At 37.6% G+C, this 17,089-nt stretch overlaps 1 protein-coding gene and 1 long non-coding RNA gene across 2 annotated transcripts in view; one reads left to right on the forward strand and one right to left on the reverse strand.

Annotated features, from left to right (window-relative positions):
* The window catches only part of LOC107649898 (uncharacterized), a 35,691-nt gene extending 32,118 nt beyond the window's left edge, over positions 1-3,573 (reverse strand). The window contains exon 1 of the long non-coding RNA XR_001624421.2: positions 3,438-3,573. This is a non-coding gene — a long non-coding RNA (uncharacterized LOC107649898). The remainder of the gene's footprint in view (positions 1-3,437) is intronic.
* The window catches only part of SLC9A9 (solute carrier family 9 member A9), a 747,353-nt gene that overhangs the window by 453,980 nt on the left and 276,284 nt on the right, over positions 1-17,089 (forward strand). The window contains exon 11 of the mRNA XM_007502095.2: positions 3,494-3,605. Within this exon, the coding sequence (XP_007502157.1) occupies positions 3,494-3,605 (112 nt within the window). The remainder of the gene's footprint in view (positions 1-3,493; positions 3,606-17,089) is intronic.

Raw genomic sequence — 17,089 nt, forward strand, 5'->3', positions numbered from 1 at the left:
CCTGACCTTTACTGCCTATGTGGCCTTGAGAAGTTATTAAGCCTCTCTAAAATTCAATTTCAACATCTATAAAAATAATTTAGGCTGGATGGCCTTCAATGTCTCTTCCAGCTCTAAAGCCTAAAGGTCAATATCATTCTAGAGGATGTTTCTGGTCCCAGATACAAAGACAGGAGCCTGAGAGCTGGGTTAGATGACTTGTGCAAAGCAGATTGGGTTCATTCCCATTGATTCAGGCCATGAGGGACTATTCCTCTTCCAAATCACATTAATTCTATTTGAGGGCAAACTAGAACATGTTGTTCCACCTCAAAGTAGCTTCTTTCTTGTATAGCCTCCATGTTGTTTATCTCAAGTAAGACAAACCATTCAGGGCAAGTTAACAAATTTGATTGAGTAGTTTTTGTGGGCAGAGCAGAGTGTCAGATGCTAAGGGAGAAACAAAGATGATGAAAGGAGCCAGGATCTCTCTTTCTTAGAGCTTAAAGTCTGATGGGGAATAAGGGGGGGGGGGTGACCTAAATGAGAAACTAGTATACAAAAGGAAAAGAAGTACATCAGAAGTATATTAAAGTCCTATGTGATACCAAGGAGGGTGGGGGTCATTTCTTATTGACTGTAGGGCATGTGGGCATCAGGCATGGCTTCCCGAGAAGAGATGGCATTTGAGTTAAGACTTTAAAGGATATATATATAATGTGTATATATCCTCTAAGATCAGAGTATATATGTATATATATATATATATATATATACATATAAAATCAGAGTATGTATATATCCCTTAAGATCAGAGTACATATATATATATATATATATATATCCTTTAAGATCAGAGCATGTATATATATATATTATCAGTGTATATATGTATATATCCTTTAAGATCAGAGTATATATGTATATATAGATAAGATAGGAATACATATATATGTACATATATATCCTTTAAGGTTAGAGTATATATACATGTATACATATATATGAGTTCAACAATCAACAAACATTTATTCTTTAATTCATTCAATAAATACTTATTAATGCTTTCTATATGTCAGGCACTGTTACATGCTAGAGCTTCAGAGAGAGACAAAAGGCATTCCTTGCCCCTGCCCTCAATGAGTTTACAATCTGATGGAGGAGAGAATGTGCAAACAAACCTATAAAAGCAAGCTAGATATAGGATAAATGGGAAATATTGGAAAGAGAGAAAGGGTTCCTATAGGAGGTGAGATTTTAGTTGGGGCTCAAAAGAAGTCAATGAGGCCAGTAATCAGAGGAAAGGAGGGAGAACATTCCAGTCATGGAGGACAAATAGAAAATGCCCAGAGCCAGGAGATGAAATATCCCTGTCATGGAAGATCCAGACTGGTGTCATTAGATCAAGCAATTTGATATTGAGAAATAAGGTATGAAAGAACTGCAAAGGCAAGAAAGTGCTGTTATGAAAGGCTCTGGATGCCAAACAAAAATATTTTGCATGTTTCTGTAGGCAATAGGAAGCCACTGGAGTTTACTGACTAGGAAGAGTAATGTGACAACCAGACCTGCATTTTGTGGAAATCATTTTAGTGGCTGAAAGGAGGACTGGAGTAGGGAGAGAGTAGAGACTGGCAGATCCACTTATGGGCTATTATAATAATCAAGGAATAAGATGATGAAGAACCAGAGAGGTGGTGGTATTAGAGGAGAAAAAGGGAAATATTAATGAGATGACAGAAAGATGGAATCAACAAGCCTTGACAACAGCTAGGATAGGAGGGTATTCTTAAGTCCTCGTTATATTCCAGATACTGTACTGGCTGGGGATGAGGAGGAAGATAGCAAGTTTTATTTTAGACATGTTTAGTTTGAACACCTCTAGGACAATTCATAATGTCCAATGTTGATGAGGCAGGACTCGAGAGAGCCTAGGGCTGGACAGAGGTAACTCTGAGAGTTATCAGCATTAAGGTAGCAAGTGAACCCATGGGAGCCCATAAGCCCACCCAATGAAATAATGGAAAGAGAAAAGAGAAGAGGACTGACCCAGAACAGTGTTGTTGGGAGCATCCTCTGTCAATAGGCATTTGTTATAAGAGAAGAATCTCTTGGGAAAGGAGTCATTGGGAAGTAAAAGCAATGAAAAAGAAGCAACTAGAAAACATGTGAGAAATATATATATATGTATATATATATGTTATGAATATAAATATATATATATTTAAAGAGGGATAGAAGACCCCTTAGCAATAAAAATTATGGAAGAGAAGGGGTAATAAATACATAGAGGTAGTAAAGCACAAAAGGCTGCTAATGATCCAATTTGTCTAACTCTGCTAGTTACTACCTGTGTTACTACCTACACTTTCTCTCTCTGGACTTCAATATCTTCACCTATAAAAAAGGAGTTTCAACTATATTAGCTCCTTCTAACCCTAATCCTAATCTTGTGAGCCTGAGTTGATCAAAGTAGGCTAGCCACCATCTACCACCGTTTCTTCAACTATAAAATGGGGATGTGAGTATCACTCCTAGGACTGATGTATCAAATAAGATAAAATTTATAAAGCATTTAGCATAGTGCCTGGCATACAATAGGAGCTATATAAATGCTTATTTTCTCTCCCCTCTCTACTTTTACCTGGCTTATTTGTTCCAAGAGGCCTTTCATGGGAGTACTCTATACATGTTGGTAATGTATAACTGAAACACATAGATAAAACTTTAAGTATAAAGATGAAAAAAAAGCAATATAAAAACGTTCGATCTGGCAGCAATATGAAGGATGGGGGTGGCGGGGGTAAGAGAGCCAAGAGGGGACAATCGCAATAGTCTAGCCAGGTGGTAACGAAGCAAATTCTCTAGAAAATGAATGTGATTGTATGTAGGTTTTTAACTGCTCAGCCTAGAATTCAGGAGTGTCTATTAAAACCGATTTAGTATTACAAGCACAGCCCAACCTGACCAAGAAAAAATTAAATGTACCAAAGAAAAAGGAAGAGGGGGAAAAAAAAAGATTGCTAGACACAGACAATATAAACCGACAGCAAATGAAATGGTAATCATGACTCGAAGTACACGGAGTCTCCCTAAAGTGCTGCTTGGGGAGGTAATGCTGTTTCCAGCCGAGCGGTTCATGCTTCATATTTTATAGGGAGGCAGAAGATGTCAGTCGTCTGGGATACAAATAGGATGAGGAAATAGAGAGTGATGGAGGCAGGATGGGGACAAGAACTCTAAACCAAGGCTCTATCCAAGAGCTGTCCAGCAGCCTGTGGTATTTATGGAGAGGAATCAGGAACGCATAAAAAAAAAAAGGAATTGCTGAAGCCAATTTCATGATGACCAGCCTATTCACCCCCCCCCCAATTTGTGTATGCGTGTGTGTGTGTGTGTGTGTGTGTGTGTGTGTGTGTGTGTGTGTGTGATGATGATGATGCATTGGCAAAACTTACGCTTCCTAACTTTCCCCTGATTGTCGTGTTTTCCTCAACGTTCTCTTGCCTGACAGTTAGCCATTTTTATAGCGAGAGCCTGCAACATCTATCCGCTGTCCTTCATATTGAATTTGGGCCGGAAACAGAAGATCCCCTGGAATTTTCAGCACATGATGATGTTTTCAGGTATGTCTCGGTCCCATGAAAGTCCATGCTTCCGTTCCTCGCCAACCTCTCCCAGAAGGCGCAGGGCGGGGAACAGCCGGATGTGGTTTCTCTTCCTTCCCTAGAGCCTATTAGAACCCTGCTCATGCTCAGTCCGTCACACACAGGACCAGGGGGATCCTCTCGCAGGAAAGGAAGGGATCAGCAAAAAGATCCCTCCAAGAAATACCTTGGGTTAACTGTATTAAGCTGCTCCCCTGTCCGGAACGGTGAGGGACTGGATGAACTCCCATGTATGAGGTCTGTTGTGGGATCCTCACCTTGTCCAAGAATTTGAATTCTAAGCATGCAAGCCCAACGATGCATGGTAATCAGTATGCAGCTGGTACCTGCCAAAAAATAAATTACTTGCCTGTAGCCCATTCTCCATGGAATCCCCCTCTTCATCAACAGGTCCTACAGCCCCAGACAGTTGACAGAAAAACTCTAATTATTTAAACAAATTGCTGAAAATCTCTTTGAAGACTCTTTAAAGCAACAGAAAATGAACTCAGTGATGGCAAATAGTATGATATCTAGAGTCCAGGAGAGTTCAGTTTTCTGTCTTATTCATTTCTCCTACATCTAGGGGATCAAGGAATATTTTGCCCCAATATTTCAAAAACTGTACTTCCATGTAACTGGCATGTTTTATAATATTATTGACTTTACATGCCTTTAAAAACATTATTCTCAAATGGAAACCATTGGCTTCAACAGACTGTCAAAGGGATTCATAACTTAAGTTAAGAATTCTGATTTTGCATTAACCTTTCTATTTGGCCAGGAACCTGCTCCATGCATACCCTTTTATCTGGGCATTTTGACCCTTTATATATTAGTACCAAGCACCTGAAACTAAGACTTAAAGTTGTAAGAGACCTTAGGGACATGGAACAATGGAAAGCAGGTTAGCTCAAGAATTAGAGGAGCAGAATTCAAATCCTGATTTCCACCTCCTGAGTGGCCTTGGAGATGTTATTTGTCATCACAAAACCTTTGTTTTCTCAGCTCTAACAATGAGTAATTGGATTAGGTAACCTTTAAGGTCCTTCTGGTTCTGATCTCTGATTCTCTGGTAAAGTAATTCAGTCACCTCATTTTACAGTTGAGTAACTGAGATAGAGGAAATCTCACTTGAAGCTGAAATTCAAATGCAGATCCTCTTGACTCCAAATTCCCTTTCCACTATCAATCAACCAATCACATTTATTAAGCAATGAGTATGTGCCAGGCACTGTGCTGGGGAAATAAAAATAATAATAAAGTATAGTCCCTACCCTCAAAAAATTCAACTTTATAGTTCCATTGGGACAAATAAATAAATAAACAAATAAACAGCAAGTGACTGAATATCCAAGACAAGATATGAATTATACAGTGGCTCCATCCGTTGTCAAACCAAATGCCTCTCAACATGCCACTCTGGAAGGTCACTCTTGAAATAAAAGGCCTTTCTGGACCTCAGGGCCTGCTACCTGGGAGAGGCAGTTTGAAGCTGATTCATTCAGCCTAAAAGAGCTAAATCATCATCTCAATTTGGAGAGAACATTTGTGGTAATGCTAATATAATAATAGTAATAATAACTTCCATTTATTTAGCCCTTTATAGTTTACAGTTTACAATTTAATAGCCACCTGTCTGTGGTTGGATGGCTTGGTTGATTGGCAGTGATTCTACACACAGCTGTGTATTTTCCAGAACACCTGGCACCTAATGGCATGAGGGAATTGGTTAGGGGAAGAGAGGAGAGAAAAGCAGAAGAGCTTCAGTTAGTCCAACATGCAAACATAAATTGCAATGATGAGATGATTTCTGTGCTCTGGAACCCTAAAGATCTTGTGGCAGGCAACTGTAGGAAAAGAGAAAGTTCGGTATACTGACCAGAGAACCAACTTTGAAATCAGGAAAAACTGAGTCCAACCTATATTTTTCTGATCTTTACTGGCTATGTTCATCATAAACAAGTGTTATTCATCTCTAAATTCACCCAGGCAAATGGGTTCTGTTTCTTCATTGTTCTTTTTGAGTATTTATTATCTCTATCTCCCACTGCCCCCTTTTTTGTAGACAGGGGGTCTTTACCTCTTTCTTTGATCTCTTTAGGGATAGTCACTGAGTTCCATGGTCTGTACAATTAAGTGACATTTGGAGCAGAGTTTCAATTGCTTTTCAGAAAGGCTGGATCATGACAGTCCACTGAGAATGTGTTAATGTGTCTATTTTCCCACATTTTGTTCAACCATTTGTCTCCAACATTTGTCATTTTCCATTTTTCTTCGTCTTTGCCAATCTGATGAGTATAAGGTGGAACCTCAGAGTGGTTTTTAAATTAGTGATCATCTGATTATTATTGATCTGGAACCTCTTTTCATGTGGTCATTGATAGCTTACATGTCTTTCTTTGAAAACTACCAGGCAGCTTTCCAGGACTTTAATTTACAGATAAGTTGCCAATATGCACAAGTAGAAGGAATTTCTACATAAGGAGTTCCTCACTCCAAGGAAATTGCACTTCTGGAGCAAAATGAAAATAGGTAATCATTGTCCTGTCATATTATTTTGAAAAACATTTCTACTGTCTAGAGAACAATGCATTCTCTTCATGATGCTTCAGCACTTCTATTAAAACAGCAATGACTTTTTTAACTAAATTTTAATTCTCAGACAGTTATTTTTGTGTGTTTGAGGCAAAGCCAGCTTAAGACTCTTTAAACTAATTTTGGAATGTAAAGTTACTGTTGATTACCTAGATGGTTAACTTTGTAGTCTTAATAAATCTCTTTTATATTTGTTGTTATTTTCAGTCCTCTCTCAGTCATGTCCACCTCTTCATGACCCCATTTGGAGTTTTCTTGGCAAGGAGTGGTTTATCATTTCTTTCTCCAGCTCATTTTACAGATGAGGAAACAGAGGCAAACAGGGTTAAAGCACCTTGCCCAGGGTCATACAATATGAAGCTAGATTTGAACTCTTGATTCTAGGCCTGGCATTCTATTCCCTGCACTACCTCGCCATCCCTATATAATGGGTAGAATAGGTATTGAGAGGACAAAGATACAAAGACCAAAAAAACAAAGGAACTATGAAAGTAACTTACAGAAATTCTTTGCTAATGGCACATGTAAAACCCAGTGGAATTGCTCATTGGCTATGGGAGGGGGGTAGAAGGAGGGCAGGGAAAGAACATGATTCATGTAATCAAGGGAAAATATTCTAAATTAATTAATTAAATAAACTTTTAAAAATTTAATTTAAATTTTAAAAAGAAAGAAATTATTTGCTAACCTGTCACAGATTTAAATTCATATACTGAATGGTACTTAACATTGGTACCTATGCAAAGCCCAGCTAAATATATTCAAATAAGAACTTGCATTCCTAATCAGCAATACTAGCCTATGTATTCAGGCCCTCTGAAAAATTCAGATTTTGTTCTCTGGGAGGCTGTGGGTAGTCAGGAGTTGATCAAGGAAGTTTACACTTCAAGAAGAAATTCTAAAGCCTTCTTTAAAATTCAAGGACAGGGACAGCTCTGGTGTATCATGTGTCACCCTGCACAAAGAGCTTAAGAAGAATGCTATACTTCCCCCAAACTTTTCCTGCTGTTCCCAAGAGCTAATGCAGTGAGTAAGCAGTTTGTCTCCAATATTCAGTTCCTTTGGAACTAAAAAAGCAATGCCTGGTGGTTTCCATTGGAAGAGAGATCTTCCATACAAATTAGCCTCCCTATTGATGTGGCTCAGAATATGAAAGTCCAAACTCTTGTCTTAATTCAAAGTCACATGCTACTATTTTTGCTTGATTTAATTAGGAACCAGAGTCACCTAAAGAAAGGCAGAGAAATGACAGGACTAAGACAATCCTAGCAGCCTTCCTGAAAAGCTTGCCCTTTTGGATGCCTGGATTCCACTTCCAAACTGTCATTTTGGGGGAAGGGAAAAAGAAGAAAGAAGCATCCCTATAGTTGGAAACCAAAATGATTGTACAACAGCTTATTCTAGTGTTAGGATGACTCTCTCTCCCAGATTCCCTTAGGACACCAGCAGATATGTCATATGTTTCCCCACTGGAAGCCTTCAGAATCTATGTCCAAAGTTGTCCCACCAATTATAGGAAGGAAGGAAATTTAAACATAAAACCTAAAAGTCAATAACAAGAAAAAGGCCCAAAGAATTCTCGTCAGTTGAACAGAAGACAGAAATTGAAATCATGGGCTGGGGGAAGAGAAAACAACAAAAAAATTGTTTTCAAGAAAATATTCTAATATATTGACTATTCCCATTGAAATCAGTGGGAAGTACCTGCCTTGGAGACCAGTACCCAGGTCCTCCACAGATACTCCAAAAGTCCCCCCTAGACTGAAGGATGATCCAGGAATCCAGTGAGAATCTATAGTAAGTGACATCTTTCATTCCCAGAAATATACAAAATGCCAGCCCTAATCACAGGGTCAATAGTAAAGGGGGCCCCTTTAGTATATGAGCACCAGCATGACAAGAGACAGGACATATATAACTGTAATGCTCTGTGATTGGTGGGCATAAAAGTAATGGGCTACTCTAAATAAAAGCTCAGTGTGGTAGGAAAACCCTAGGACACCAAAGAGATGTACAGAACTTATTGCCCTCTGATGCCTTGAATTCCTGATCTGCAGTGGTCCTTTAACTCTCTGAGTCCATTTGCTTTAAACAAAGAATTAATGAATACTTGATTGATTGAATGACTGATTTTCATGTAAAAAATCATCCAGAGCTGCACTGTGATCCCCAATTAGACAGGTAGGTAAAACAGAGAGGTATTTGAATTGCAGAATCCATTAACCACACATGGTTTTAAATACTGAGAAAAATTGTTTGTGATTACAAGGAGCTCCAAAAACAGGAAAAACAGCTTAGAACGTTTGTCAGCCAGAAGCCATGGTTGCTTTTACCCATTACATTAAAATGGTTCAACATATCCATCTTTAAAATAAATGCAAATTAAAAGAAAAATAATAACTTGCAGGCACACTGTTGTAATCAACAAATTGGGATTTTTTCCATTATCTGAATCATCAAAATGTTTACTAAATGGAAATTACTTGTGAACAAATGGCCTTTTCAGAGCTTCAGAATACTCTGGCTATGGATAGAAGCCACTTGGCATAATGGTTAGAGTACTAGATTTGGAGTCAGAAGACGTGGGTTCCAAACCCATCTCAATGTATGTTATCAAAGACATACTATTAAGCCTCTCTGGACCTATTGGGAGTGAATAATAATAGGTTACAATCCCCCCCCCCCCCCAGAGTTCTAGTGAGCTTATTTACAAAGTGCTTTATATGCCTTAAAGTACTACATACACTTAAGAAATTATCATCATAAATGAAACATAGCTGGAATGTTTGAGTCCAAATTCTCACAGATCCTGTCATACAAGAAGGACTTCAAGCATGGCCTCAACCACAGACTATATTGGCTTTCTGAACATCAGCCTGATGAATTACAGAGAGAATCTGTAAATATAGGTTGGCCTCTTGGTGATAAATTATTTAGTCTTGGCAACTCATAGACATGAGGAGCCGTAGTCTTCATTCATTGGAAGGAATACCGCCATGAACAAGTGGCTCCTCATTACCTCCAGTGTAAGAACTCATAACCTTTTTATGTCACGGCTCACTGGCAGTTTCATTAAGCCAACGTACTTCCCAGAAAATCACATTTTTAAATGTATAAAATTAAATGCATGGGATTACAAAGGAAATTCGGCTATATTAAATTACAGGTATCAAAATATTAAAAAAAAAATAAATCAAGGTCATAAACTCCACATTAAGAAACCTTACTCTAAGATGAAATATGTACCTCTCTGCCAAGCTTATTCAAGTTTTTCCCAATTTGGCCCCAATCTATTTATCCATTCCTTATTATAAATTACTCCCATTCCTGACCTCTACAATCCAGCCAAAGTGGTCTGCATTCTGACCCTCTATTTCCCCTCTGTTCATTTGCAATGGCCATCTCTAATTCCTTTAGCACGCTCCCTCCTCCCCTCTGCTTCATAATATCTCTTATTTCCTTCAAGGTGCAGCTCAAAAACTACCTTCTAAAATAAGAATTTTCTTAATCCTTCCAACTGCTAGAATCCTCTCTCTTTAATTACCTAATATTTATTTGATTTTTATTCTATATCTATTGATATATACTCATGCTGTCTTCCTAACAGAACATAAACACTTTGAGAGTAGGAATCATTTCATTTTTTTGTTTTGGAATTCCCAGCACTTTGTATCCTTCACCTTCACCAAATACTTAATGAATGTCTATTGACTGGTGGATTCACTTATTTGATCTCAAATCTATTGGATTACATAGGGGTATTATTCTTCAAAGAAGAAATCACAGAGAGCCTAAGGCCTCTTCCACCCCTGTCTAACCCCCAAACCCCTCACTAAAAGACAAATCTCATTAGTCAAACCAGAATATCAGTGTTCACATCAAAGAGAGGGCAAAATCCTATTGTTAGAAATGATAATACAGTGAATATTTGAAAACCACTGACCTTTGCTTAGGAAAGATCTGTTTCCTTTTCTTTTTTTACAGGACAATCCTGAATGCCTTTCTTTTTCTTCCTCTCAGTTCCAGCACTGACTTATCACTGAAATTAATATAGGAATCAAAATGTTGTAAATCAAAGTTCCTATTTCTTGAGGGAGATATGTTTTGATCTCCCTGAAACAAGTTTGCACATGTAAAATGTCACAGTGCTACTTAGGCATTTATTGAGTGAGAGAAAATATCTTCCTCTGGAGTGATGCTGTGGTTAGAAGTCTACGGACCACTCAATATAGCCCAAAAAAAGTGTTGCCTTTAGTGACATGTTGAAAATAAGTTTGCAACCTACAAGTACTTGCAGGGTCTACTGTTCTAAGGCACAAAATAATGGAAGGTATCACTAAAAGAATGCCTACCATCTATTTCGTGTTTCTTCCTGACTTTTTAAAATAGATTCAGGAGAATAAACACCACAGCCAAATCTTTGAAGTCTTTGGTTCATATGGTACTACTGATAATTTCCAATAAATTTTTCTGATAATGACTACTCTAAAGTCACTAATGAATTATTTTGACCAAGTAATTTTCAAAAACTCTTTTATTTCTATCTTTTAACATCATCTTCACATATTCCTTTCTTACTTCCTCAACTTCACCTAACAATAAAGAAGAAAAAACAAAACAATTCAATAAAGCTAATGAACACCTCAACCAAGTCTAGTAGTGTAGGCTATATCCAAAAACCTTGGTTTCCCACCTCTACAAGGAAGGAAGAGAGGTATGTTTTCATGTCTCTTCTTATGAACCAGGCTTTGTCACTCCTTATAATTACATGAGATTTAGTTTAATTGTTGTTCCTGTTCTTTTGATTTATATTATCATTGTTATGCATATTGTTTTCTTTTTTTTTTAAATATATTTTATTTGATCATTTCCAAGCATTATTCGTTAAAGACATAGATCATTTTCTTTTCCTCCCCCCCACCCCCCATAGCCGACGTGTAAGTCCACTGGGCATTAGATGTTTTCTTGATTTGAACCCATTGCTTTGTTGATAGTATTTGCATTAGAGTGTTCATTTAAAGTCTATCCTCTGTCATGTCCCCTCAACCTCTGTATTCAGGCAGTTGCTTTTTCTCGGTGTTTCCACTCCCATAGTTTATCCTTTGCTTATGAATGGTGTTTTTTTTCTCCTGGATCCCTGAAAGTTGTTCAGGGACATTACACCGCCCCTAATGGAGAAGTCCATTACGTTCGATTATACCACAGTGTATTAGTCTCTGTGTACAATGTTCTCCTGGTTCTGCTCCTCTCGCTCTGCATCACTTCCTGGAGGTTGTTCCAGTCTCCATGGAACTTCTCCACTTTATTATTCCTTTGAGCACAATAGTATTCCATCACCAACATATACCACAGTTTGTTCAGCCATTCCCCAATTGATGGGCATCCCCTCGTTTTCCAGTTTTGGGCCACCACAAAGAGCGCAGCTATGAATATTTTTGTACAAGTCTTTGTGTCCATTATCTCTTTGGGGTACAGACCCAGCAGTGCTATGGCTGGGTCAAAGGGTAGATATTCTTTTGTCGCCCTTTGGGCATAGTTCCAAATTGCCCTCCAGAATGGTTGGATCAGTTCACAACTCCACCAGCAATGAATTAATGTCCCTACTTTGCCACATCCCCTCCAGCATTCATTACTTTCCTTTGCTGTTATGTTAGCCAATCTGCTAGGTGTGAGGTGATACCTCAGAGTTGTTTTGATTTGCATCTCTCTGATTATAAGAGATGTAGAACACTTCTTCATGTGCTTGTTAATAGTTTTGATTTCTTTATCTGAGAACTGCCTATCCATTTCCCTTGCCCATTTATCAATTGGAGAATGGCTTGATTTTTTGTATAATTGATTTAGCTCATTATAAATATGAGTAATTAAACCTTTGTCAGAGGTTTCTATGAAGATTTTTTCCCAATTTGTTGTTTCCCTTCTGATTTTAGTTATATTGGTTTTGTTTGTACAAAAGCTTTTTAGTTTGATGTAGTCAAAATTATTTATTTTACATTTTGTGATTCTTTCTATATCTTGCTTGGTTTTAAAGCCTTTCCCCTCCCAAAGGTCTGACATGTATACTATTCTGTGTTTACCCAATTTACTTATGGTTTCCTTCTTTATGTTTAAGTCACTCACCCATTTTGAATTTATCTTGGTGTAGGGTGTGAGGTGTTGATCTATTCCTAGTCTCTCCCACACTGTCTTCCAATTTTCCCAGCAGTTTTTATCGAATAGTGGATTTTTGTCCCAAAAGCTGGGATCTTTGGGTTTATCGTATACTGTCTTGCTGAGGTCGTTTTCCCCCAGTCTATTCCACTGATCTTCCTTTCTGTTTCTTAGCCAGTACCAAATTGTTTTGATGACTGCTGCTTTGTAATATAGTTTGAGGTCTGGGACTGCAAGGCCCCCATCATATGTGTTTTTTTTCATTATTTCCCTGGATATCCTTGATCTTTTGTTCTTCCAAATGAACTTTGTTATGGTTTTTTCTAAATCAGTGAAGAAGTATTTTGGTAGTTCAATGGGTATGGCACTAAATAGATAAATAAGTTTGGGTAGGATGGTCATTTTTATTATATTGGCTCGTCCTATCCATGAGCAGTTAATGTTTTTCCAATTGTTCAAGTCTAGTTTTAGTTGTGTGGCGAGTGTTTTGTAGTTGTGTTCATATAGTTCCTGTGTTTGTCTTGGGAGGTAGATTCCTAGGTATTTTATTTTGTCTAAGGTGATTTTGAATGGGATTTCTCTTTCTAGTTCTTGCTGCTGAGCTGTGTTGGAGATATATAGAAACGCTGATGATTTATGTGGGTTTATTTTGTATCCTGCAACTTTGCTAAAGTTGTTGATTATTTCAATTAGCTTTTTGGTTGAATCTCTAGGATTCTTTAAGTAGACCATCATGTCATCCGCAAAGAGTGATAACTTGGTCTCCTCCTTGCCTATTCTGATGCCTTCTATTTCTTTATCTTCTCTAATTGCTACTGCTAGTGTTTCTAGTACAATGTCAAATAGTAGAGGTGATAATGGGCATCCTTGTTTCACTCCTGATCTTATTGGGAATGCATCTAGTTTATCCCCATTGTCTAAGGTGATTTTGAATGGGATTTCTCTTTCTAGTTCTTGCTGCTGAGCTGTGTTGGAGATATATAGAAACGCTGATGATTTATGTGGGTTTATTTTGTATCCTGCAACTTTGCTAAAGTTGTTGATTATTTCAATTAGCTTTTTGGTTGAATCTCTAGGATTCTTTAAGTAGACCATCATGTCATCCGCAAAGAGTGATAACTTGGTCTCCTCCTTGCCTATTCTGATGCCTTCTATTTCTTTATCTTCTCTAATTGCTACTGCTAGTGTTTCTAGTACAATGTCAAATAGTAGAGGTGATAATGGGCATCCTTGTTTCACTCCTGATCTTATTGGGAATGCATCTAGTTTATCCCCATTGCAGATGATATTAGCTGTTGGTTTTAGATATATACTGTTTATTATTTTTAGGAATGACCCTTCTATTCCTATGCTTTCTAGTGTTTTTAATAGGAATGGGTGTTGTATTTTATCAAAGGCTTTTTCTGCATCTATTGAGATAATCATGTGGTTCTTGCTAGTTTGCTTGTTGATGTGGTCAATTATGTGGATGGTTTTCCTAATGTTGAACCAGCCCTGCATCCCTGGTATGAATCCTACTTGATCATGGTGAATGATCCTTCTGATCACTTGCTGGAGTCTTTTTGCTAGTATCCTATTTAAAATTTTTGCATCTATATTCATTAGGGAGATTGGTCTATAGTTTTCTTTCTCTGTTTTTGACCTGCCTGGTTTTGGAATCAGTACCATGTTTGTGTCGTAAAAGGAGTTTGGTAGAACTCCCTCTTTGCTTATTATGTCAAATAGTTTGTATAGTATTGGGGTTAACTGTTCTCTGAATGTTTGATAGAATTCACAGGTGAATCCATCAGGCCCTGGGGATTTTTTCTTAGGAAGTTCTTTGATGGCTTGATGGATTTCAATTTCTGATATGGGATTATTTAAGAATTCTATTTCCTCTTCTGTTAGTCTAGGCAGTTTGTATTTTTGTATATATTCATCCATTTCTCCTAAATTGGTGTATTTATTGCCATATAATTGGGCAAAGTAATTTCTAATGATTGCCTTAATTTCCTCCTCATTGGAGGTGCTGTCCCCCTTTTCATCTTTAATGCTGTGAATTTGCTTTTCTTCCTTCCTTTTTTTAATTAGATTGACCAGTACTTTGTCTATTTTGTTTGTTTTTTCAAAGTACCAGCTTCTTGTCTTATTTATTAAATCAATAGTTCTATCACTTTCGATTTTATTAATTTCTCCCTTAATTTTTAGGATTTCAAATTTGGTTTTCTGCTGGGGGTTTTTAATTTGATCGCTTTCGAGTTTTTTCAATTGCATTTCCAATTGATTGATCTCTGCTCTCCCTTGTTTGTTAATATGAGCTTTCAGGGATATGAATTTGCCTCTGATTACCGCTTTGGCTGCATCCCAAAAGGTTTGAAAGGATGTTTCGCCATTGTCATTTTCCTTGATGAAATTATTAATTGTTTCTATGATTTCTTCTTTAGCTAAACGGTTTTGGAGTATCATATTGTTTAATTTCCAATTGGTTTTAGATTTGGTTTTCCATGTACCATTACTAATCATTATTTTTATTGCCTTGTGATCTGAGAAGGCTGCATTCATTATTTCTGCTTTTTTGCATTTGTGTGCTATGTTTCTGTGACCTAATGTATGGTCAATTTTTGTGAATGTGCCATGTGGTGCTGAGAAGAAGGTGTATTCCTTTTTATCCCTATTTATTTTTCTCCATATGTCTATTAATTCTAATTTTTCTAAGATTTCATTCACTTCTTTTACCTCTTTCTTATTTATTTTTTGATTTGATTTATCTAAATTTGATAATGGTTGGTTTAAGTCTCCCACTAGTATGGTTTTATTGTCTATTTCTTCCTTCAATTCTCCTAGTTTCTCCATTAGAAATTTGGGTGCTATATTATTTGGTGCATACATGTTGATTAATGATATTTCCTCATTGTCTAGAGTCCCTTTTAACAAAATATAATTACCTTCCCTATCCCTTTTGATCAGGTCTATTTTTGCATTGGCTTTATCAGATATCATGATTACCACTCCTGCCTTCTTTCTATCAGTTGAGGCCCAGAAGGTCTTACTCCATCCTTTAATTCTGACCTTGTGGGTGTCAACCCGCCTCATGTGTGTTTCTTGAAGACAACATATGGTAGGGTTTTGGATTCTAATCCATTCAGCTATTCGTCTACGTTTTATGGGTGAGTTCATCCCATTCACGTTCAAAGTTATGATTGTCATTTGTGGACTCCCTGGCATTTTGATTGCCTTCCCTAATTCTAACCTTTTCTTCTTTGGCTCTACCTTTTAGTCCAGTGATTTACTTTGAATCAGTCCCCCTTGTCCCCTCCCTTGATGTTTCCCTTTTTAGTCCCTCCCTTTTTGTTCCCTCCCCCTCCCCCCTCTCTTTCCCTCCCTTTTTGTTCTCCCTCTCCCCCTCCCCCCCTTGGTTTTCCCTTCTCCTTACCCTTGTTGGGTAAGATAGAATTCAAGATCCCAATAGATCTGGATGTTTTTCCCTCTCAGAGTTGATTTCCCTGAGATTGAGGTTTAAGTAACCCCCCCCCCTCTCTTCCTCTCCTTCTTATAGGACTTTTCTTCCCCTCCCCTTCCCCTGTGAATCTTTGTGTGAGAACCATTATTCTATTTGGTCTTTCTTTACCCCCTATTTATACATTACATTTTCCCCACATATTAGTATACATAGGTTGATATAAATGTAGTCCTTATAGAAGAGAGTTTGAGTAAAAGAAGATAACATTTTTCCCCTTTCCTTAATATTTACCTTTTCAGGTATTCCTTGCTCTTGGATTTTCGGTATCAAACTTTCCACAGAGCTCTGGTCTTTTCTTTGCAAAAAGTTGGAAGTCTTCTATTTTGTTGAATGCCCATACTTTCCCTTGGAAGTATATAGTCAGTTTTGCTGGGTAGCTGATTCTTGGTTGGAGACCCAGCTCTCTTGCCTTTCTGAAGATCATGTTCCATGCCTTACGATCATTCAGCGTAGAACTTGCAAGGTCTTGTGTGACCCTGATTGGCATTCCTTTATATCTAAATTGTCTTTTTCTGGCTTCCTGTAGGATTTTTTCTTTTGTTTGATAGCTTTGGAATTTGGCAATTACATTCCTGGGAGTTGTCTTTTGGGGGTTTAGTGTAGAAGGTGTTCTGTGAGCTCTGTCAGTGGATGTATTGCCCCCTTGTTCTAGAATCTCTGGGCAATTTTCTTTGATTATATCTTGTATCACCATGTCCAGTTTGGTGTTTATTTCTGGCTTTTCTGGGAGTCCAATTATTCTTAAATTTTCTCTTCTCCCCCTGTTTTCCAGATCTATCACCTTGTCGGTGAGATATTTTATGTTCTCTTCTAATTTCTTGGTGTTTTGGCTTTGCTTTATTAGTTCTTGCTTTAAAGCCTGGTTTTCTTTTACAGTTTGGTCAAACTGGTTTTGTAGATGCGTGAATTTCTTTTGCATCATTTCCCACTTTTCCTCCCAGAGGGCTTCCATCTTTTTGGTCCTTTCCTATTCAAATTCTTCATGGGTTTGTGGAGAGTTTCTATTTCCTTTGGATGATTTTGGAGAATTTTCTTGTATATCTTCTTCTATCTGCTCTGTATTTTGTATTTTGGCTCCATAGAATGTGTCCAGAGTCGCCCCTTTCTTCTTATTTTTCTTGGTATTTTGGGGCTTCTGTGCTTCTGTGGAGTTTGTCATCTCTGAACGTGGAGGATTGGCTTTTCTTGTCTTTGTCTGGTGATCAGAGGCTTTAGT

Source organism: Monodelphis domestica, chromosome 8 (assembly GCF_027887165.1).
Source record: "Monodelphis domestica isolate mMonDom1 chromosome 8, mMonDom1.pri, whole genome shotgun sequence".
NCBI lineage: Eukaryota > Metazoa > Chordata > Mammalia > Didelphimorphia > Didelphidae > Monodelphis > Monodelphis domestica.